Here is a 24685-nt window from a genome sequence, read left to right on the forward strand (position 1 = left end):
TAGCTTGGTTGAGCAGTAAGGCAATACCAGAGGACAGTGTAAAGAATTTGATGTACACACTCAGTCAGCAAAAGGTTTCACACACTCAAGGACTGAACTCCAGGCCAATTGTTTGTATATCCAGAGATATGGTTGTTTTATTTTTAGAACCAACAGTTATAAAAATATACTTTTCACATTATGAGTATTCTCGTAAATACTTTCCAGAGGAGCAATAAGTTTGTATACACATTAATCACAGGTTAGCTAATACGCAATACAGTTCTAAAACGCACTGGTATTGAGCTCAATGGGTTTTCATAGGAAAGTACAGTTGATTACTTTATAGATTACTTTGGTAGTCCCAGGACTAGATCTTGGATTCAGTCCTGGGGTCTAAGCTGAAACCAGATTAGCAAAAACGTTTTAGTCACAGTGATGATTTTTCCTTTACATAAAGCTGTTTTAAAAGTTCACACTTTTCGAGGTGATTCTCACAATGTTATTCAATGGGAGGAAATTCAGGTTACAGGTAAAGTATGATCGTGTTACTTTTGTAACCCAGCACTAGTCTCCTAGGGCCAGCACTGGGCTCTTAACTCAAAACAGGTAGGTAATTGTGTTTCAGTATTTTGTACGATTTTTAAAGAATATGTACAGTTTTCAAAAGTAGACACTTAGAATAATTTTTAGGTCTCGCTGGCGTTGCAGCCAACGAGACTTATAGCCGCCTTGCTAGGCCCCAAGGGAGTCAGAGCTGTGCACGAGCCGCTACAGACCTGAGCACGAGCCAACTCAGGTCTGTGAACGCCAACGTGCACGCTCACGGCGTCACGCTCCCGCCCTCCGGCGTCCTTCCGAGGCGCGCTCCAGACCGACGGGCTCCACTGCAGGCTCCAGAGCGACGTCAGGTAGGCTGTCTTTTTTTTTTTTTTTTTTTCTTTTTTGCTGGCTTGTCTATTGAGGAGACAAATGGTGGTTTAGGTAACACAGACCGCTTACCTGTAGCCTGCCTCCCTCTTCCTGCTCACGCTTCTGCCGTCCGACAGGGGGCGCTCTCACTAGTACCTAGCCTCACTCAGGACAGTAGAGTTCCTGTTTTTGATTCTCATTTGACAACCTAATGCCTTGCAGCACTTGTGAGCATGTTTTGCTCCCATGAAGCTCACACATGATAACAACGATTTGCAAAATAAATGCTTGGAGGGGGGGGGAGGGGGGGAGCTGGTGGCACCTGCTGCCTAAATTTCCCTCCGCACCCGAACCCACTTCCTCAACCACTCTCTTCCAGGGCGAATTAATGGCCTAATTTAAGCTCAACTTGCGAACAGTAACAGCTTTTAGATACCTGACTGAGAGATGGGATGCATTTTACGATTCCTTGCGGTATAGCGGGTTGTAATGTACGCAGCTGGGGGTGGGCGGGGCTTTGTTCGGCTCTTGCTCCACGCTCACCGCAGCGGATGTACTGGAAGCTGGGTCCCGTCCCATCATTACTGGACCGGGGTGTGGAGGTAATGTCATTCTACACACACTGCTTGTTCGGCCTGATTTCATTAGTGTTTTACACCAGCAGGTGCTAAATGTATGAGCAAAAAGCAAACAGGGCTCGCTGCCATCTCGTTTCAATTTCAAAGCAGTCCATCACTGCTTCCCCTCCGCCCCATCAATCCCCTCAGTGTCTGTTGGGCTGGGGTCTCTGATCTCGTGTTTGCCATTCACTCCGGAGGAGCGACAGCATAAGGGCTTCTAGATCTGGTGACTTCCTTTTTTTTTCTCCATAGCTTCACGTGTGTGTTTTTTGTGCATTCGCTGCCTTGTGGACAGGATGAGGTTGTTAAAGCTAGAGATGCCGACTTTACAAAAAGGGAACCGTGTTCGAGTCTCGGTGTAGGCTGAATATCATGTGATCCTGGGCAAATCACTTAATCTCCCTGTGCCTTTTGTAATGTAACTGATGGCCATGTAAAGCGTTCCGATACCTGCTGATATATAAAAACTACAAAAGAAAAATACAAAATAAACGGTATCTACTATGCCTCGATCATGTATTCTGAATTCACGGGCACCGAGCAGCCCTCAGGTCGATTTTAGAGGAGCAATTCAGTGCCGGAAAAAACGTTTCATTTACTCTAACAATAAAACCACAAATAGACACAACAGCGGAAGTAGGGTAAGTCTAGCTTGACCACATTTGTCTCTTTTTACCCTGAAATTTAATTTCCTACTAATAATGAAGCTGGTAGTTGTCTGGGCAAAAATTGTAGAAGGGCAGGAGTTTGCCTCATGTAAAAATTGAAAGGCTGGGAAAGGTTTTGGACTCACCTGGAGGGGTAAAGACCGATTTGAAAGTAAACATGGGACAGGATGATTTGTCTTGTCCTGTTAGGCCAGTGACCGGCCAGGCACTCCGTCTGTGACCTTCGCGTGTGCAGGGTGCAGTGCTGGCTAGGGTGAGAGTCATGAGCTGACTATGGCTTGCCGCACTGGTGCCCCTCCTGTTCTGGCGTCTTGGTAAGCATGAGAAGGGCTTGAGGCATGAAACCTTGCTCAAAACTTTGGCCTCTTCGGCCTATCAGGAGGAGCTGATAAAGATTATGTAGTTTGATTATGTTGCCAAGCTTGATTCCACTTCTTTTCTCATTCATGGAATGTATTTTTACAGGAAGAGCCGATATTCCTGGCTTCATAGAAGGTGCATCACAACTACTCTTGCCCTTGACTTCCTTACTTGCCCATTGGCACCATTTGAATCATTTATCATCGTCTCTGCTTTGCACATGTTACCTTACCACATGTAGGGGTGGGCTGAACTCGTGGAATTTGACTCCGCAGAATTCTGCGGACCAACAAAAACACTCCACAAGATTCCACGGAGTTCCGTCAGCAGGGGGAAATAAGCCTGTCGTGGTGCCCGTGCTGTGAATAAACGCTGGGAACACGTTCTATGCATGAAAATCTGTGTGAACGGCACCATGCTGTGCACCAGAGGCACAGCTACTTTAGATGATTTTGCTGCCACTCAAGTAGATTTTCTACTCGAGCTGCAGCCTTCTGACCATAAAAGGTCGTGACCACCAGCCCGCATTGGAAAAATCTTACCGGATGGGCTCCCAGCGACCAAAAATTGCGCTAGAGGCTACCAAATCACACTCACTAACTTACTGTTGTGGCACGTGAGAAAAAATACTGCAATGCAGCAATTGGCAGAATTTGACCGGAGTTCCACTTTACAAGAATACCTCTGGGTTGTCAAAATTCTGCCAATTCCGCTCGTGGAACGGAATATTTTGCCCACCCCTAGTAACATTGATTACTGGGCCTTCTCTGATGACCCCCTTTTGTTTGGTGTACAGGCACACCGCACCCGCTGCATCTCTGGCTGTCAGGTGATTATATGTTTTAGTCACAACTATAATTTTCTCTCACACTTCCTCCTTCATTACACTGCTAGGTGCTGTGCCCCAAGAGAAGATAGGAGCACCTCGCTGGTCAATCGCACTCATCACTAAATCTTTCCACACAAGATCACAACAAATGTAATACTGCCAGCCATCAGTGGCGGCTCCTCCGCTTCGGCGATGGAGCGTTGCCCCACTGCTAAAATTCTGCAGTGCACAAAAGAAAAAGCAAATGCTAATAATATAACATCATCGTTTTATTTTTCAGTCGGAGCTCGTAGCCAGGTAGGGGCAGAGCTGGGTTCTGTGATGCCCAGCAGAGTGAGGAGTGGTGTGCACTCCTCTAACTGAGCATGACGGTTTGGCCGGCCCTCTTGGGCCGGCCAAATGGTCATGTGATCTTGGCATGTTCTCCACTGGGCTGTGTTGCACAGCCGAGTGTAGAACATGCCCAGCCTCCCCAGGCACTGCTTGAGCATCCAAATAGGACACTCAGACCAATCACAACGCTGCTCCTGCAGCGTCATGATTGGCTGGGAGAGTACGGAAGCCTGAGTTCTTCTGGTGGTTCTTGCAGATCGTGAGGAAGAGGATGGAGGAGAGACGTGCGGCAGTGAGGCGGCGAAGGAAAAGATAAGTTCATTTATTTCTTATTATTTTGTTGTAATCCATCCCCCCACACCATCCCACTTCTGAGGCAGCCGCCACTGCCAGCCACACACTCCCAACAGTGTACCATGCTGCCCATCTCAAAATGCATAAGACCTTTAGGAATCGGTCTGCACTTTTCAGCAGCTCGTGCACACCAGGCATCCACCTTGCAGGAGCGAGCAGCAGTGCGCAGGGTGCTGTTGGTTATGGAGGATCATGTTTCCAATTCGTGGTTGCTTTAACTTTTATGGCAGTGTGGCCGCGTTTTTATTTTGTTTGCTCCTCTTGTAACTGTACTTAATTGTATTTCTAACAAAACAACACAAATATTTAATCATAGAGTATAAATTGTGGCTTATTTTGTCATCACTAGTATGCATCTGCTCCTCCTCCTGGTTTTGCAAAGGTCTTTTATAAATATATTCTTACACAGTGTGTGTCCCAGCTGTTGTACACTTGCATTCCTTTTCATCTATCAGCTGTACATATGCCGATCTATCTGTAGGCATTGTTTTTTTTCCTGCCACATCAGGATAGTTGTTGACTTTTACACATTATTAATGCCTCCGTATCTCCTGTGTTAGCGCTGCAGATGAAATGTTAAAAGCATTCTAAACCAATGACAGCTGTCCGTACGAAGCTGATGACGCTCATTTAATACATCATAGGCTTTCAGTGGGGCTTTACGGAGCGCATGCTTTCTCGCCTCTCAGACCGGGCACCATTGCTTAATGTAGTAACAATTGAAGTATCCTCCTTGGAGGTATGAACAGCTGAACCAGCCCTGTGGTATGGCACCCGTCTCTGCCATGGAGGTTGTAGTCCGAGCTCAACAGGCTGCGTTCCCCACGGGCCAATCTCACCAGCATGAGAGAAAGGTAAACCAAGTTTAAAATAAGCTTTGACAATGCAATAGGTCTCGCATTTACGTGAGGGTGAGCTATTGGCATTGTAAATGACAATGCCTTTTATTTATGTTTTGGTTTTTAAAACATAAATAAAGGCATTGTCATTTACAATGCTAATACCTTAAACTCTCAGAAATGCGAGACCTATTGCATTGCAAATGCTTGTCATATAAAAGCAGACAATGGGTTCCGATGGAGAAAATACAGGTTACTAGTAAACCCTCTAGGGATTACTTTTGCGGTTCAGTACTGGGCTGAAAGGTACAGTACTGGCTTCTCTCCTGATCACAGGTGAGTATTTTCGAATTCGGACTTTGGCTGATTTTATAGGAATATTTTCAGTTTTCAAAACTTCACACTTAGAAAATTTTAGAGTAAAAAATGGGTCAATGTTATCCAATGGCAGGTAAGTGGATTACCGGTTTCCAGGTGAGTACTTGGTTGGTGAAATTAGGGCTCTGGGAATAGACCTGGGGGGTCCCCCAGGGTCAGGTGAGTACAGTTGGTTCAGTCCCAGCGGCGCAGGGGCGGCCGGGTGCAGAGGTACGTAGGCAGGCCCAATGTTACTCAATAAGGAAAAGGGGGCATTCGGTTGGTGGCTACTGGCTAGCAGGCCACGCGGCTCTGGGAGCTGGGCTCCTGGTCACTTGCTCTGGGCGGGGGGGGGGGGTATGATAGGGCAAAGAGGTCACAGCCAGCGGCACTCGGGCGGCTGGGTGCTGGGTGCTTTTGAGCCGTCGGCCGCTCAATGTTATCCAATGAGGATCTTGAAAAAGGATCAAAGGCTGCAGGCTCGGGGACGGTGACTCTCCAGGGGCGACCAGCACTTCCAGAGGTAAGTTGGGATGTTGGGGCACAGGTAGGTACCCCAAAGGGAGGCACAGGGGGCTGTAGGGCGCCTGGTGCAGGAGTGTCTTTGGGTGTCGGAAAAGCTTACCCTCGGCTGGTCGCGGTTGGGGTGGCCCCTGGTTCTGAGTCTGCAGGCGTCGGCTGGTTCGTCGAGGAGGGTGTTTGAGCACTGAACTTCGGGTAACAGTCGCCGGGGGGACGTCCTCGTGGTCTTGGTTCGGGTTGGGCCTGCCCGGGCTCGGTTGGTGCAGAGTGGGCTGGTCCGGAGCTTCCTATTGGGCACCAGATGGATTGTTGCAGCAGAGCCTCTGCTGATGGGAGGCAGGTCCTCTGAGTGTCCCAAGGTTGCTGTCCGCGGAGGTCGCCTGGTTTAGGCAGGAGCAGGTTCCAGGATCAACAGGCCGGTAGGGCTGGGGCCAAGTCAGTTGTTGTTGTCCTGTTAGCAGCTGCGCGGCGGGTCATCTTCTTCTTGATCTTCTTTCTTCTTTTTGATATCTGGATCTGAGAAAGGAAGGTTCAGGGAGCCGCTAAATACTAAATTCAGGGACGTTAAAGGTACCAGGACACCACCAGGACAGGGACCAATGGGTCTCTGTCCTGGTGGTGAGTACACCCCTAGCCTGCTCCTCTCCTGTGGGAGGGGGGCAGGAGCCTAGCTTGGATTGTGCAGGACTCCCCATCTACAAGATGGCCGGAGACCAGGGTCGTGCTTCACCTCGCCTCCACCTGAGGGGTGGAGTTGGCACAGGTTGGCAACCTCCCCCCCCCTTCCTGACGTAGTTTTTTCCGCCAGTCTTCCCGCCATAGTGGGGGTAGGACTGGTGGGGGGCTGGTTGCTGGGTACAGCAAATGGTCTGGGGAAGCTCTCAGAGGCGGTATGCCTTTGAAGCTTCCCCCTGTCCATCCTGGGGGAGGAGACATAGCACCTCGCCCAGGATGTGCTTTGTTGCTGACCCAGGAGAGCGAGGGGCTCTCCACCCAGTGGTCCAGCAACATGTCTGCTGGGTGGCAGCCTCTGCAGCCACTCAGCCCAGACGTGGATTGTAGGTTTGTGTTTTTGGAGGGCATCTCTAAGATGCCCTCTGGTGCATGTTACATTAAATCCCACACTGACATCGGTGCGGGTTTAATGTGCTGAGAAGTTTGATACCAAACTTGTCAGTATTCAGTGAAGCCATTATGGTGCTGTGGAGTTCGTGAATGACAACCTCCCAGCACCATATACTCTTAAATGGCAACACTGCACTTACAGTGCCCAGGAATGGCCCTGGGTACTGTAGGGGCACAGGGCTCATGCACCTGGGCCCTCACCTCTGGCATAGGGCACCCAGCTATAGGGGTGACTGAAGTATGCCAGGTCAGTGGGTTCTGTGGGCATGGCACACAGGGATGTGTGCCATGTCGACTCTTGCTTTAGTTCTATACTTAGGCACTCAGCCTGCAAAGGCAGTGTGTGGGAGCCAGGGTGCAGGGCCCCTGAGGGTGGCACAATATGTGCTGCAGCCCTCAGGGGTCTTCTCTGGTCACCTTGCCCTGGGTACCTAGGATACCATTTACTAGGGGCTGACATGGGCCAGAGATGCCAATTGGGTATTTTGTTTCATCATAGCTTTTCTCTGTAGGGAAGGAAAACAGGCCCTGGGTACTTGATTGGCAGGGACCCAGGGCACACTCAGTCAAAGTACATCAGCAGTTCAGAAAAAAGTGGGGGCATACCAAGGCAAGAAAGATGGCACTTTATTACCACCTCCCTCCCCCCCCCCCCCCGAACGGTGATGAGACTGGGGAGTCTTCATTGTCTAAGTGGAAGAACCTGGAAAGTCCATCTGCATTGGCAGGGGCAGTCCCCGGTCGGTGTTCCACTTCAAAGTCCATACCCTGTAGGGAGATGGACCATCTCAGTAGTTTTAGATTTTCCCCTTTCATCTGCATTAGCCACCAGAGAGGTCTGTGGTCAATTTGAACCAGGAAGTGAGTCCCAAACAGGTAGGGCCTCAACTTCTTCAGGGACCAAACCACAGCAAAGGCCTCCCTCTCTATGGCACTCCAACGCTGCTCTCTGGGGAGTAGCCTCCTGCTTATAAAAGCAACAGGTTGGTCTTGGCCTTCCTCATTGATTTGGGAGAGGACTGCTCCTATCCCCAGCTCTGAGGCATCAGTCTGCACTATGAACTGCTTGGAGTAGTCTGGTGCTTTTAGAATGGGTGCTGAGCACATAGCTGCCAAAAGGCCTTTGACACCCTGAAAGAAGCAAACAGTCCAGTTCACTTTCTTGGGCAGTTTATTGGAGGTGAGTTCTGTGAGGGGAGTCACAATAGACCCATATCCCTTCACAAACTTTCTGTAATATCCAGTCAAGCCAAGGAATGCCCTGACTTGAGTCTGGGTGGTTGGAGCTGCCCAGTCCAGGATGCTCTGGATCTTGGCCTGTAAGGGTTGGACCTGGCCTCCACCAACAAGGAGGCCCGAGTACACCACAGTGCCCTGCCCTATCTCGCATTTGGTTGCCTTGGTAGTCAGTCCTGCATATTGCAGGGCTTGCAGAACCTACCCAAGGTGGATCAGGTGATCCTGCCAGATGGAGCTAAAGACAGCAATATCATCAAGATAGGCTGCACTGAAGGATTCCAACCCAGTCAGGACTTGGTTCGCCACCCTCTGGAAGGTGGCAGGGGCATTCTTTAACCCAAAAGGCATCACAGTAAACTGATAGTGCCCATCAGGGGTGGAGAATGCTGTTTTCTCTTTGGCTCCTGGGGCCATGCCATTTTGCCAGTACCCTGCAGTCAAGTCAAAGGTGCTTAGTAATTTGGCTGCACCTAGTTTGTCTATCAACTCATCTGCTATTGGAATGGGGTGAGCGTCTGTCTTGGTGACAGGGTTGAGCCCTCTATAGTCCACACAGAACCTCATCTCTCTCTTTCCACCCTGTTGATGAGGTTTGGGGACTAGAACCACTGGGCTGGCCCAGGGGCTCTCAGAGGGCTCAATTACCCCTAGCTCCAGCATCCTTCTGACTTCAGCTTTGATGCTTTCCTTGACTTGGTCTGATTGTCGATAGATTTTGTTTTTGACAGGGTTACTGTCACCAGTGTCCACGTCATGGGTACACCAGCTGGTCAGACCAGGGTTCAAAGAAAAGATGCTAGCAAACTGCTGCAAGACCTACTTGCAGTCAGCCTGCTGTTGGGGGGGTGAGGGTGTCTGAAAAGACTACTCCATCCACTGACCCATCTTTTGGGCTGGTAGAGAGGAGATCAGGGAGAGGTTCACTCCCTGCTTCCTGTTCCTCATCAGTCACCATCAGCATGGTGAGGTCAGCCCTGTCATGGTAGAGCTTTAGGCGGTTCACATGGATAACCCTTTTGGGTGTCCTGCTGGCGCCCAGGTCCACTAAGTAAGTGACCTCGCTCTTTTTCTCCAGGATACGGTAAGGGCCACTCCATCTGTCTTGGAGAGCCCTTGGTGCCACTGGCTCCAAAACCCACACCTGTTGCCCAGGTTGAAATTCAACCATGGCAGCTTTTTGGTCATACCAGTGCTTCTGCAGCACCTGGCTGGCCTCAAGATTTTTGGATGCCTTATCCATGTACTCAGCCATTCTGGACCTTAGGCCAAGCACATAGTCCACAATGTCCTGTTTGGGTTCTTGGAGAGGCCTCTCCCAACCCTCCTTCACAAGACGAAGTGGTCTCCTTACAGGATGACCAAACAGAAGTTCAAAGGGTGAAAACCCCACTCCCTTCTGTGGCACTTCCCTATAAGCGAAGAGCAGGCATGGCAACAGGACACCCCATCTCCTTTTGAGTTTTTTAGGGAGCCCCATGATCATACCTTTCAATGTCTTGTTGAACCTTTCTACAAGACCATTGGTTTGTGGGTGGTATGGGGTAGTGAACTTTTACTGCACCCCACACACCTTCCACATGTGTTTCAGGTAAGCAGACATGGGGTTGGTACCTCTGTCTGAAACCACCTCCTTAGGAAACCCTACCCTGGTGAAGACACCTAGGAGGGCCTTGGCTACAGCAGGAGCTGTAGTCACCCTAAGGGGGAATTGCCTCAGGGTACCTAGTAGCATGATCCACTACTACTAGAATGGATTTGTTCCCTGAGGCTGTGGGAGGTTCTAGTGGACCCACAATGTCCACACCTAACCTTTCAAAGGGCACCCCCACCACTAGCAGTGGTATCAGGGGGCCCTTTGGCTTGCCACCTGTCTTGCCACTGGCCTGACAGGTAGCACAGGAGCTCACAAACTCCTTCACTTTTTGGTTCATCTGGGGCCAGTAAAAGTAGCTAACCAACCTTTCCCAAGTTTTGGTTTGCCCCAGGTGTCCAGCTAGGGGGATGTCATGAGCCAAAGTTAGAAGGAACTCCCTGTACTTCTGTGGCACTACCACTCTCCTGGTGGCTCCAGGATTGGGGTTTCTTGCCTCAGCATACAATAATCCCTCTTCCCATTAAGCTCTGTGGGTACCACTGACATCTCCCTTTGCTTCTGCAGCTACTTGCTGCCTCAGGCTTTCAAGAGTGGGGCAGTCTCGCTGGCCCTGGCACAGCTCTTCCCATGTGGGGCCAGCCTGGTAAGGCTCATGCTCCCAAGGCTCAGTTCCCTCTAGGGTTTCCAAGTCCTCTCCCTGAGGAGAGGGGTCCTGAGAGGCTGGCTATGTAGAAGCTGGTTCCCCAGTCTCCTTGCTTTTTCTCTTGGTTGGTTGGGACATACTTTCAGGCTCCAACCCCACTTGTTCACCCTTCTTTTTGCTCTGTGCTCTGGTTTGGACACACACCAGTCTAGGGATACCCAGCATGGCTGCATGGGTTACTTGCTCAACTTCAGCCCAGGCTGAGGTCTCCAGGTCATTTCCAAGCAGACAGTCAGCTGGCAACTGTGGTGAGACCACTACCAGTTTCAGGCCAGAAACCTCCCCCCATCCTAATGTTACCATAGCTAGGAGGCGTTGGGTGGTAATGCTGTCAGCATTGGTGACTGGGTAAGTTTTCCCAACCAGGTATTGCTCTGGAGAAACCAGCTTTTCCCTTACCATAGTGATGCTGGCACCTGTATCCCTCAGGGCTTCTACTCTTTTTCCGTTTATGGAGGGTTATTGCATATATTTGTTACAGTTGGTTGGCCACCCAGCCACACTGGCAACCTCCATATTCCCCAAGCAGACTAGACTAGCCTGAGTGTATTCCCAGATTTGCTCTGGGCACTCCTCTGATCCCATCTGTAGATTTACTGTCCCTGGAGTAGCTGGAATGGGTGCCTTAGGGGCTTTGTTGTAGGGGCAGTTCTTGTCTACAGTTAAATGTCCCAACTTCTTACAGTTGTTACAAATGTAAATGTAAATGTGTGGGACTTGTAAAGCACACAGCTTCCCGTAAGCGTCCCGGCGCTGAAGACCGCTGGGGAACCCGTCCTGGCTTTCCCTGTGAGATGGTCCCTTCTGGGTATCTCCTAGGTGAAACCAGGCATCCCCGGCGTCTGTGGGGGGCCGTTGTAGAGATGAGGCAAGCTTAATGCCCAGAGTTGCCGAGTGTGATCCCTGGTTAGAGTAGGCACCGAGGCGAGAATTGTCGAGTCCGCTGACCCTGGTCCACGACCCTGCCGCGTCGGGAATTGAACCCTGGTCCCGGGCCGTTCTCTGCTTCCGGGTCTGCCGCCTCTAACCAGTGAGCCACTCCACTCCACAATAGGCCTTGTTAGGATCAAAGCTTCTTCCCCTATAGGGCTGAGGCACATAGGGAGTACAGGTTTTTGGGGCCCTTTGGAAGACTCAGACTTTTTATCTGGGGGATTCGCACCACCTTTCCCCAGGGGGGGGGTTTGTGACCACTTTCTTTTGGTCACCCCCAGTGGCTGTCCTTGTCACCCTAGTCTTGACCCAGTGGTCTGCCTTCTTTCCCAATTCTTGGGGAGAAATTAGACCTAGGTCTACCAAATGCTGATGTAACTTTTCATTTGTGCAATTACTCAAAATTAGTTCCTTCATAAACAAATTATACAATCCAGTAAAGTCATGCACATTGTGTCCAGTTAACCAACCATCCAGTGTGTTACTGAGAAGTCTACAAAATCTATCCAGGATTGGGTCTAGGTTTTGTGAGCCCCACTGAACCTAATTCTGTACTTCTCAGTAGTGAGTCCAAATCCCTCAAACAGAGTCTTCTTCATGAGGTCATAGGACCCTGCATCTGGCCCAGAGAGGGTCAGACGCCTATCTCTGCAGTTACCTGAGAACAGTTCCCACAGGAGTGCCCCCCAGAGAGGTTTCTTTAGCTGTCTGATATCACAAGGCCACTCAAAGGCTGTGAACCATTTGGTGATGTCATCACCTTCCTCAAATTTAGGGGCAATCCCTTTGGGGATTTTAGGATCATAAGATTGCTCTGTGTCCTTGTTATTGGTATTGCTGCCACCAGAGATGGGGGTTCGGCCCATCTCTTTTCTTTCTTTTTCTAGAGCCAGGAGCCTGGTCTCTAGGTCTAATCTCTTGGCCAACTTTGCTAGAAAGTCGTCCTCTGCACTGGGGTTTCCCCCAATGGGTTCCTTGGGGCCCAGTCCACCTGTGTGGTTCCCAGGCTCCCAAAGGTTGACTATTGGAATCAAGGGTACAGGGACCCTTTCTTCCCTAAGGATGGGGAGGGGAACCATTATCCTCCCCTCTTCCCTCACTTCTTCCTCTGTGTGGGTGTCACCCTGCTCAGAGGGGTGTTCTTTTGGATACTCAGCCAGGAGCTCCTGGAGCCCTTGTTTGGTTGGATGCAGACCTACAGTTATTTGTTTAACTTTGCATAGGGCCCTCAATTCCTTGAAGTCCAAGTGCAAGTAAGGTGTGAGGTCGAGCTCCTCCACCAGGTCTGTGTTATCTTCACTAACAGCTGGGGCCCTTTGAGTCATTATAACCTGATGGTTCTAACCCTCTACCCTAGCTTGTAGTGACTTTTATTTTTCAGAACTTCTAATGGGACTTAAGCAAGGTCCTGCCAGAGGTTGCGTATTTTTGGAAAAGACCAATTTCAGAACTCTAAAGGTAATTTGAGTTCTGTCGTGTGATCAGAAGGTAACCAAGTAGTCCAACAAATGCAAGATTGTATCCCACCGCTGCTCCACCAATGTGAGAAAGTGGCTCTATATATACTGGACTAGAAGGAAGTACAGTGTGTATAGAGTCCACCAACCCCAGAGTTATAACAGAGGTTAAAGTCAGAACTGACCTTACTCTCCAAAGTGGTAGCTTGGTCGAGCAGTAAGGCAGTACCAGAGGACAGTGTAAAGCATTTGATGTACACACTCAGTCAGCAAAAGGTTTCACACACGCAAGGACTGAACTCCAGGCCATTTGTTTGTATATCCAGAGATATGGTTGTTTTATTTTTAGAACCAACAGTTATAAAAAAATATACTTTTCACATTACGAGTACTCTCATGTAAATACTTTGCAGAGGAGCAATAAGTTTTTATACACATTAATCACAGGTTAGCTAATGAGCAATACAGTTCTAAAACACACTCTAGCATTGAGCTCAATGGGTTTTCATTTGAAAGTACAGTTGATTACTTTATAGATTACTTTGGTAGTCCCAGGACTAGATCTTGGATTCAGTCCTGGGGTCTAAGCTGAAACCAGATTAGCAAAAACGTTTTAGTCACAGTGATGATTTTTCCTGAATATAAAGCTGTTTTAAAAGTTCACACTTAGAAACTTTTCGAGGTGATTCTCACAATGGTATTCAATGGGAGGAAATTCAGGTTACAGGTAAAGTACGATTGCGTTACTTTTGTAACCCAGCACTAGTCTCCTAGGGCCAGCACTGGGGGCTTAACTCAAAACAGGTAGGTAATTGCGTTTCAGTATTTCATACGATTTTTAAAGAATATATACAGTTTTCAAAAGTAGACACTTAAAAGAATTTTCATAGAAAAGCAGACAATGGGTTCCTATGGAGAAAATACAGGTTACTAGTAAACCCGCTAGGGATTACTTACGCGGTTCAGTACTGGGCTGAAAGGTACAGTACTGGTTTCTCTCCTGATCACAGGTGAGTATTTTCGAATTCGGACTTTGGCTGATTTTATAGGAATATTTTCAGTTTTCAAAATGTAACACTTAAAAATTTTTAGAGTAAAAAATGGGTCAATGTTATCCAATGGCAGGTAAGTGGATTACCGGTTTCCAGGTGAGTACTTGGTTGGTGAAGTTAGGGCTCTGGGCATAGACTCAGGGGTCCCCCAGGGTCAGGTGAGTACAGTTGGTTCAGTCCCAGCTGCGCAGGGGTGGCCGGGTGCAGAGGTAGGTAGGCCCAATGTTATTTAATGAGGGAAAGGGGGCCTTCGGTTGGTGGCTGCTGGCTAGCAGGCCATGCGGCTCTGGGAGCTGGGCTCCTGGTCACTTGCTCTGGGCAAGGGGGGGGAAGTAGGATAGGGCAAAGAGGTCATAGCCAGTGGCACTCGGGCAGCTGGGTGCAGGGTGCTTTTGAGCCGTCGGCCGCTCAATGTTATCCAATGAGGATCTTGAAAAAGGAACAAAGGCTGCAGGCTCGGTGACGGTGACTCTCCAGGGGCGACCAGCACTTCGAGAGGTACGTTGGGATGTTGGAGCACTGGTAGGTACCCCAAAGGGAGACACAGGGGGCTGTAGGGCGCCGGGTGCAGGGGTGTCTTTGGGTGTATGAAAAGCTTACCTTCGGCTGGTCGCGGTTGGGGTGGCCCCTGGTTCTGAGTCTGCAAGCGTCGGCTGGTTCGTCGAGGAGGGTCTTTGGGCATTGGACTTCGGGTCCCAGTTGCCGGGGGGACGTCCTCGTGGTCTTGGTTGGGGTTGGCCCGGCCCGGGCTCGGCTGGTGCAGAGTGGGCTGGTCCGGAGCTTCCTGGTGGGCACCAGGTGGGTTGTTGCAGCAGAGCCTCTGCTGATGGGAGTCACAATCGTCGAGAGGGTCAAGGCAGGCAGTTCCTCTGGGTGTCCCAAGGTTGCTGTCCGCAGAGGTCGCCGGGTTTAGGCAGGAGCAGGTTCCAGGATCAACAGGCCGGTAGGGCTGGGGCCAAGTCAGTTGTTGTTGTCCTGTTGTTAGCAGCTGCGCGGCGGGTCATCTTCTTCTTGATCTTCTTTCTTTTTTTTGATATCGGAATCTGAGGAAGGAAAGTTCAGGGAGCCCCTAAATACTAAATTTAGGGGCATTACCGGTAGGGCAAGGGCAGGGACCTATGGGTACCTGTCCTGGGGTGAGTACCCCCCCTAGCCTGCTCTTCTCCTGTTGGAGGGGGGCAGGAGCCTAGCTGGGATTGGGCAGGACTCCCCATCTACAAGATGGCCGGAGCCCGGGGTCGTGCTTCACCTCGCCTCCTCCACCTGAGGGGTGGAGTTGGCACAGGTTGGCACACCCCCCTTCCTGATGTAGTTTTTCCCGCCAGAGTGGGGGTAGGACTGGTGGGGGGCTGGTTGCTGGGTACAGCAAATGGTCTGGGGAAGCACTCAGAGGCGGTATGCTTTTGAAGCTTCCCCCTGTCCATCCTGGGGGAGGAGACATAGCACCTCGCCCAGGATGTGCTTTGTTGCAGACCCATGGGAGCGAGGGGCTCTCCACCCAGGGGTCCAGCAACATGTCTGCTGGGTGGCAGCCTCTGCAGCCACTCAGCCCAGGCGTGGATTGTAGGTTCGGGTTTTTGGAGGGCATCTCTAAGATGCCCTCTCGTGCATGTTACATTAAATCCCACACTGGCATCAGTGCGGGTTTAATGTGCTGAGAAGTTTGGTACCAAACTTGTCAGTCTTCAGTGAAGCCATTATGGTGCTGTGGAGTTTGTGAATGACAACGTCCCAGCACCATATACTCTTAAATGGCAACACTGCACTTACAGTGCCCAGGAATGGCCCTGGGTACTGTGGGGGCACAGGGCTCATGCACCTGGGCCCTCACCTCTGGCATAGGGCACCCAGCTGGAGGGGTGACTGAAGTATGCCAGGGCTGTGGGTTCTGTGGGCATGGCACACACGGATGTGTGCCATGTCGACTCTTGCTTTAGTTCTGTACTTAGGCACTCAGCCTGCAAAGGCAGTCTGTGGGAGCCAGGGTACAGGGCCCCTGAGGGTGGCACAATAAGTGCTGCAGCCCTCAGGGGTATTCTCTGGTCACCATGCCCTGGGTACTGAGGGTACCATTTACTAGGGGCTGACAGGGGCCAGAGATGCCAATTGGGTATTTTGTTTCAGCATAGCTTTTCTTTGTAGGAAAGGAACACAGGCCCTGGGTACCTAATTGACAGGGACCCAGGGCACACTCAGTCTAAGTACATCAGCAGTTCAGAAAAAAGTGGGGGGCATACCAAGGCAAGAAAGATGGCACTTTCTCACAGTACACAAATGTACAAATGAGGTGTTTGAGGTGGAACTCCAGCCTGAAGCCAAACTATGTCTGTTAAACGTCTGGGAGCATACGGATTTGAACATTAGGGCGAAAGCCTGGCTCACATTGGGCCTGATGATGGCCACGAGGAATACTGCCAAGTTATGTGGGTCTGGAGAGTCGCCCACACTGTCTTCCTGGAAAGCAGACATGGACTGGTGCATGCTTAGTAAAAAAACTGTGTATGTTGCACGAGGATGCCCCAAAAAGTGGATCGCAATCTGGGACAAAAGGAATGCGTACAGAGGAAATATTTGTGTTCCACCCACTCCCCCTCCTCTGGAGGAACCCCTTACCCCATGAGCTCCTATTTCCCGGCCCTGTTGTTTCGATTTAACAACTGCAATAATGTATATGTATACCGGAGATATTATCTGTCCTCTGTAACATGAAATGCTGTTTTCTTTTTGTTTAATAAAAAATTATTTAAATATAAATAAAAACTGGTATTGTATTTAACTTGCTATTCTATTCCTTCGCTGCAGGACTCAAGTGGAATGACTTTAGTCATGTTTGCTGCAGCTGGAGGTCACGATGACATCCTTCGACTTCTTGTTAAGAAAGGAGCAAAAGTCAACAGTAGACAGAAGAATGGAACCACTGCTCTGATACATGCAGCTGAGAAAGTAACTAACGCTACTTATCTTATTAATTAACACTTTCTGTTTTGGGTGCAGGTTAAAATAAATATTCTGTCTGCTGACATTCCTCACTATGCTTCATTTTAGAATCTGTGTTAGGGTCCCTAATCTAAGGCACCATCCTAAACTGAAAAAAACAGTTGTCCTCCGCATCACCCTTGGTGCGAAACTCCTGAGATAAGAAAGCCTCTTGGTCTCCGCACCCCATAATCTTAAGAAAGTATCAACACTGAACCTCTACTTTAGGTAATGCTTGAGGGCAGCATAATTCATAGTTTTCAAGTTCTGCAGCTGTAACCACTGGTGAAGCCTCCTGGGCCATGTATAAGTGAAGTCTAGTCACCTCTGTTGGTAGGGTTCCCATTATGTGTATGTTTTGTTAAATAAAAGTTAATATTTGCGATTATTATATGTATGGGTTGTGTTCACCTTAAAGATGGTGAACATTTGAATGATGAGTCTCCAGGTCACCTCTCTTTTTTTTTTTTTTTTGTTTTTTTTTTTTTTTTTTTTTGAAAACCTTTATTGTACAGAGAGAGCTCACAAATACGGGCCTACAACCCACCGGGCTGGCCACCACAGAGCAGAATTTCAGGAGCAATGCACAGAGTATCACAGTATACAAAGGCAAAGAAACAGGAGAAATAACAAGCATCCTAGAGCAGTCACAGGAGAAAAGAATTAGAAAGGTAGTTTTCTTATTTTTTAAAGGACGGGTTAGGGAGTTCAGGAGTATGGCGGGCCGAGAGACAAACCAGAGGGGTGGGGCCGCGGCGGGCAGCAACACAGCGATCGTAAATAAACAGGAGAAACAATTACGAAATAGGCACACCAATAAGCACCGGTCAAAACAACGGACATGAGGAAAGGCCACTGCACACATCGTCCAATGCCCGCTCACCGCAGCCACCACCCGTCCCACCGAACAGCACAGAAAAAAAAAAACCCCAATACAAAAACAATACGAGACGTACCCCCAATAAAAGAAGAGAACCCCACAAAAGGGGGGGGGGGGAAGGGAAAGGGAAAGAAGGAAAAGGAAGGGACTCCTACCCAAACACCCGCCCCCGGGCGACGAAACAGGAAAACAAAAACCCGGTACAAAATAGACATTAAAAATAAAGAAGACACACCCAGCAAATCACAATCATCGTGATACCGGAAAAATACCCCAGAAAGACACCAGGGGGACAGACGACGAGACAGAGCCCCGAAAGAGGGGATACACAAGGGCCATAGAACCAAAAAGGGAGAAAAAAGGAGGAAAAAGACCCCCCAAAAACAGCAACAGACCCCCCCACCCACCCCACAAGCCCACCCTACACCCCTGCAGAAGGCTACGGCCAACCCCCCAGCAGCGTGCCTGTCGCCCTAAATAGAACCCGAAATATAGAAGAAAGAAACAAGGTAGAAACAAAGGCAAAAGAGAAGGGCCAGGGAAAGGAGGGAACATTACACACGGGAGAGGGCGAAAAAACAGTATTATCTGCAACCATCCAACCACCTGTGAAAAGGGGAGAGGCAGAGCCCACGGGAAGTTAACGATATTAGGATAAGTGTCAGGAGTCCCATGAAGTTACGCAACATCACAACAGCACATGTCGGTCATAGATCAGAAACGAGACTACCGCATATAATAAGTCATTTCAGCCCTGTCCGCTTTTGTCCAAAGTTGTAATCATCCAAACAAACAAAGTCCAAACGACGAGGGACACAGGGTTCAGGAGTAAATCCAGCGGCAGTTCTGAGAAGAAACGTGTAAGAAAATACAGAGGATACAAAAAAGTTACGGTACAATCTTCGCACCGCAGGCACAGTTCTAAGGACAGGTCCAACGAGGCAAGCCCAGCTGAGTCGGCACAGGCGCCCCGGCCGGGGAGCCGACGCGATGAGAAACAGAAAGGATCATCGAGGCCTGGACAGGATGCAAACGGACCGCAGACCAGCGGCCGAGGCAACAAAGCAGGACGACGAAGGGCGTCGGAGAGTCTCCAACCCAAGGATGCGGTCTCCGCCGGAGGCACAGAGACCAGGAGCACACCAGCCGTACCCTGCAACGAGGAAGCCAAATCCGACGACGGGGGCCCGTACAATTCGAAAAGTGGGTCCGCCTCCACAGGGGAAACAGGCGCAGCCACGGAAGTCCGCCAGGAGTATAGTGCATCCAGGACAGCTTGAAGTGCAGGAAACCCTCCACAAGATCCGACATCCGGGCCGTGTGGCGGGCCCCCAGTGCTCGCCCAGGCCCGGCAGAGACTCCCAGGGTCGGCCGCCATCTTAGGAGCCCAGCAAGCCCTCGGTCGTCGGGGGCCCCGGCCGGGGCAACACCAAAGCAAAAGGAGGTCAGCCGAACTGCGGGAGGGCGCCCCAAGGCAGGAAGGAGACCCACCAGAAGAAGGATGTTCGTCGGCCCCCTCGTGCCGCCGGCCCCGTTCTCCGAGCCCGGGCGGAAAATCCAAAATGGCCGGGCCGGGGAACAAAGGGGGGACCAAGCCGGATAAATGAGGAGGCTCTCCCGCAGGAGGCAGCGTCCGCAACCCAAGGCCCAGGCCAGTCGGGTCCGCCAACGGGCACAGCCGGCCTATTCGCACATCAGCCTCCGCAACCAGATCCACAGCGCCAGCAAGGGCCGACCATCGCGCTCCGTCACGTCCCGGCGCAGCAAGGAGGTCCAGGCCAGTCCGCCCCGGAGGCTCCGAGCGGGACCAACGCACAGGATCGACAGCACCCAGGATCACCGGAGCAACGGGTAAGTGTCCGCAAAGTGTCTGCAATACCGAAACACAGCAAGGAGGGCTTCCCGGGGCAGGAGAAATACAGGATAAACGAAGAAAACAGGCGGTTGAACGGAGCCGAGCTAAAACGCGGCCATCTCGGTCGCGAGCTAGGCTCCTCCCTCCAGGTCACCTCTCTTGATGTTTGCCTTTAGTCGATCACATGCATCTGTTTGTGTAAATTGGAGAGCTCCAAGTTAAGAATGGATTTGGAGTACAGAAACTACAAGGGTTGTCCTTCTCGTACTCTTTCCTGGGGTTTGGTCAGAGGAAATGCACAAGTGTATCATCAGTGAAGCCCTCCCTTGAATTCGCCTGTCTGTTGCTGCAAGCAGCTACTAGAACAAGGCTTTTCTTGGCCAGATTCACGGCCACCCGGTCTTGCCTGGGTGGTGTCAAGAATTAACTATTAGATAGCAGTGTAAGCTGAAGGCTCCCCCAGCTTATTTGACAACTCTCACCTTGATAGAAGTGTGTTGTCCCCGCCCTGGTGCCTTTCTAAGTGTGAATAGTAGCCTGCCCATTTACTCAAAGACCGAATTAAGCCAGTTAGTGATGCTGCTGGCCTTTTCTGTGTAGAAGCTCTCTTCCAGTCTAAGGAGTCTGCCTCTGAGTCACAGAGCTCTGAAGCCCTCTCTAGCCCTACCCAGAAATTGGAAGAGAGCTTCTATAGATCACACTACAGGTGCAGAGTGACAGCATTGTTTGCTTAGCACTCTTCCCGTGAGCCAATATCTGCACATTTTCGAAATTGCAGATTCCTACTGCACCCACCCCTCCAGCCCCAACCTTGCTGTCTCTGCTCCCTACTATCCTTCTGCTATGGAATCAAGCAAATTCCAGGCACCCCCATGCGTGGTGTGGATGATGGAAGAAGTAGCCCTGTTTCACACTTGGGGATCCCTTGAACCTGCTGTTGTAGATGTTCAGCAACCACTTTCTTACTTGTTAGCCAGACCCAAAGCTTAAAGAAGGCCCCAAGTGAACCTCGAAGATCTCCTTGGTCCATCTAGGCATGCATCAGAATGTCCCCCAGGATTAAAAACCAATCTCAACCCTTAATTGCCAAAAAATGTCCTTTCTGAATACAGAGCTATTGACCTTAGTCATGTGCACTTTTGAGTCACAAACTGTCCAACTTTGAAGGTTCTGTAAAATCTCTGTTAGAAACTTTAAGTAAAGTCTGTTACGGGTTGCACTCCAATTCTTTTTTCCTTTTTTAGGAGAAGAATTTAAATGGGACTTAAAGTGCATAGTTTCTTTTTAAGCGGGTTTTAATTGTAATTCAGTTCATGGGAATGTCTCATAAAAACCGATCAATGATCTCTCATAGTTTTCAACATTCTAGTATTTTTCAATATTAATACAGATGACAAAATGGAGAGCATAAGTGGGTATATTTTTACACCAGTAATTGCTTGTGTATTTAGTAATTATTGCAACAATGAATCCGAATTTAATGTTCGAGGCATGTGAGCTGTAGATCGCATGCTTTGCATAAGTCTGCCATCTAGTATTGGGTCCGGATGTTTGCACTTTGTTTTTCTTCAAAGAAGTCTTTTCCAGTCACGAGGTAGGTGACTCCTTCTTTCGGTGATAGTCCGCATGGGCATCTACTTGTTAGATTGTTTCTTTACGCCATCGGGTTCGGACGTGAATTACTGTGCTCCGGTTCGACACTGTTTTTCGGGTTCCCCTCGATTCGCAATCCACTATCCTCGACGGTATTGTTTCTCAACCGTGTTTCCCATTCTCCGCGTATCATATCGGTTCAAAGTCTTCGATTGGGAGATTCGTGGAAGGCTGTTCGGCCTAACCGCGTCAGGTCAGCTCGCAGTAAATGGAACATACTCCGTCCAAATTCAGTCCCGGGTGTCGCGCTATGTTTCCAGCACTGACTTGCATGAAGTGGGCAGACTTGTGTTTATCGCCCGAACACAACGAGCAGGACTGCGACGCGTGCTGATCTTTTTGATCCAAGAAGACGCTCCGTGATTGCCAGGCTAGACGTCACAGAATGCACCAACAAAGCGGCTCCGCATCGGACATCTTTGGAGAAGATTCCAACCATGAAGTCTTTGACGCACAAGGAGCCGAGAAAGAAGAGGAACACATTTCCGTGTCCGAAGGCTACTCCGACATGGAAGAAGACGTTCCGATGGGTCAGCGTACAGTGAGTACTGATACTCCTCTGCCCCAAAATATGCCAAAGAAAACAGCTCCGGGCCTTCCTCTGCCTTCGGGATAAGGTTGTCACCGAGATATGGATTTGAACGCCCCGCCTTCAGGCTCTGCACTGAAACATACATCAAAGCCTTCCCGCTCGGGATCGAGTCGGCCTCATTCGGGCACCAAACCGAAACCTTCGGCACAGAATTCAAAGCATATCATTGTGACCATCACTCAGACACCGAAACCTAAATCTTCGGATCTGTAAGACTCGGAGCCAAAACTTTTGCACCGAAAATTCTGGCAACGAAAGACAAAACTGATCCTCCCCATCCAAGGAGCCTCTTTTCGACGTTCCGCCTACTAATACGGACCCAAAACAAAAAGTGATTAATCCAAAAACTGGACATATTCACGTAAAACTGCCACTTAAACGAAAACCAGAGATGGGGGAAGCTTGCCACATTCCACTTAAAAAGAAAAATGTTGGTACTAATCCTTCTCCTTTTTTACCTTCTTCCCCACTTGACCCGAATTTGTTAATTACTCCTAGCCTGAGAGGTCAGCCGTGTGCTCCCACATTCTGTTGTCTATTTAAAGTACTCCTGTGAGTCATTGAGCTGATGAGCTCGTGGATGAAGCACCTGCGCGCCAGTTAGCGGTACGGACCCGATATAATGTTTGGCAGCCTACTGAGCAAACCCCAAAATACAAGACTGTATTCTCTACTGATGACGGTTAATAAACCAGAAGCACGTGTCTAGAGATCAGCACTATCTGCGTCAACCTTGGCGAAATACTCGAAAATATCAGAGCGAGCTACAAGAGACTGCATTTCCCAGAATGCCCATATTCACGTAAAACTGCCACTTAAACGAAAACCAGAGATGGGGGAAGCTTGCCACATTCCACTTAAAAAGAAAAATGTTGGTACTAATCCTTCTCCTCCTCCTTTTTTACCTTCTTCCCCACTTGACCCGAATTTGTTAATTACTCCTAGCCTGAGCGGTCAGCCGTGTGCTCCCACATCCTGTTGTCTATTTTAAGTACTCCTGTGAGTCATTGAGCTGATGAGCTCGTGGATGAAGCACCTGCGCGCCAGTGAGCGTTACGGACCCGATATAATGTTTGGCAGCCTACTGAGCAAACCCCAAAATACAAGACTGTATTCTCTACTGATGACGGTTAATAAACCAGAAGCACGTGTCTAGAGATCAGCACTATCTGCTTCAACCTTGGCGAAATACTCGAAAATATCAGAGCGAGCTACAAGAGACTGCATTTCCCAGAATGCCAGGTGCGAACCTAGCCTTCGAGCGGTGTGCTCCCACATCCTGTTGTCAATTCACCATAATCACAGTCACCTGACTACCAAGATGACGAGTATGGGGATGGGGAGGTACCAGGGAACATAAGTTTTGATCCATGGACTGACTTAAATACATATCCTAATACAGACAATGATTCAGATCTGTACCCTTTAAAACCCTCTCCACCAGATGACAACGTAGGGTACATAGAGTTACTCAATAGGGCTGCAGAATACCATGGGGTCCAACTTCACAAAGAGGCCCTTGATTAGGATTTTCTCTTTGAGGCCTTAAGTTCTTCTCTAAGAGCAACACTCACACTGCCCATGCTCAAAGGGATGATCAAACATGCAGACAAACCTTTTAAAGACCCTTTGCATGCGAAGATTGTCACACCCAGAGTAGACAAGAAGTATAAGCCAGCACGTACAGACCCAATCTATATCAAGGGTCAAGTTCCATTAGACTCCTTAGTGGTCTCTAAAGCTCGCAAAAGAGCACATTTTCAAATTACAGGAGAGGCCCCTCCTCCTGATAAAGAATCCAAACTTTTAGATGCCTCCGACAAGAAAGTTACTTCTCAGGCAGCCAATCACTGGTATATTGACAACACTCAGGCTCTTATAACAGGTTATGACAGGGCACATTACGAAGAGCTGCAAAAATTGGTCCAATTATTTCCAGACGAACATAAAAAAAAGCAAATGATTTCATTCAGGAAGGACAGCTCATTTCAAATTCAGCCATTAGATGGGCTTTAGATGCAGCTGACACTGACACTGCAGCTCGCACATTTAACACTAGCGTTCTTTGAAGGAGACTTGTCTGGCTCAGAATTTCAGGCTTTCAACCTGAAGTCCATACTTCTATTTTAAATCTACCCTTTGATAAAGAACACCTCTTTGGACCTATAGTGGATACTTCTTTAGAAAAAATGAAGAAGGATACAGAGGTTGCAAAATCCATAGGGGCTATGCAGCTCCCTTCAATCATGGATACTTTCGCCGCTCCTTTTTCGGGGGGGCTCAAAAAACATATCCTCAGACAATGCCTCCACCTTCTACTGGGGTAACAATCGACTGGCTACTTTAGAGGTGGATATCAAGGCAACAATGGCAAGGGGGAGAGGTAGAGGTAACTCAACACGTACTTCCCCTGCAGCCAACAAACAATGACTTCCCTCCTCCACCTCCCTCCCCCCCCCCCCCACATCCCCCATCATTCCACACCTGTCGGGGGACGTTTTTTCTCAATTTCTACCCCTGTGGAGTACAATAACTTTAAACAAATGGGTTCTACAAATTATCCGATCTGGTTATTGCCTGGAGCTTACAGACAATCCCCCAAATATTCCTTCAAGATCACACAAATTAACTCAAGAGCATCTAAACCTTTTAAAACAAGAAGTTCTCTCTCTATTAGAACAAGAAGCTATAGAGCCAGTCCCAATACAATATCAAGGGGCCGGCGTATACTACCTTTACTTTCTCATACCCAAAAAGGATGGCTCTCTCAGGCCCATACTAGACCTCAGAGACCTAAATCTGTGTATCCAATTGGAACATTTTCACACTGTAACACTTCAACAAGTGCTCCCA

General features: G+C 49.3%; 1 protein-coding gene across 1 annotated transcript in view; it reads left to right on the plus strand.

Annotated features, from left to right (window-relative positions):
• The window catches only part of MPHOSPH8 (M-phase phosphoprotein 8), a 303929-nt gene that overhangs the window by 239153 nt on the left and 40091 nt on the right, over positions 1-24685 (plus strand). The window contains exon 9 of the mRNA XM_078657070.1: positions 16679-16819. Coding sequence (XP_078513196.1) covers positions 16679-16819 — 141 coding nt within the window. The remainder of the gene's footprint in view (positions 1-16678; positions 16820-24685) is intronic.

The sequence above is a fragment of the Lissotriton helveticus genome, chromosome 8 (assembly GCF_964261635.1).
Source record: "Lissotriton helveticus chromosome 8, aLisHel1.1, whole genome shotgun sequence".
NCBI classification, from domain to species: Eukaryota; Metazoa; Chordata; class Amphibia; order Caudata; family Salamandridae; genus Lissotriton; species Lissotriton helveticus.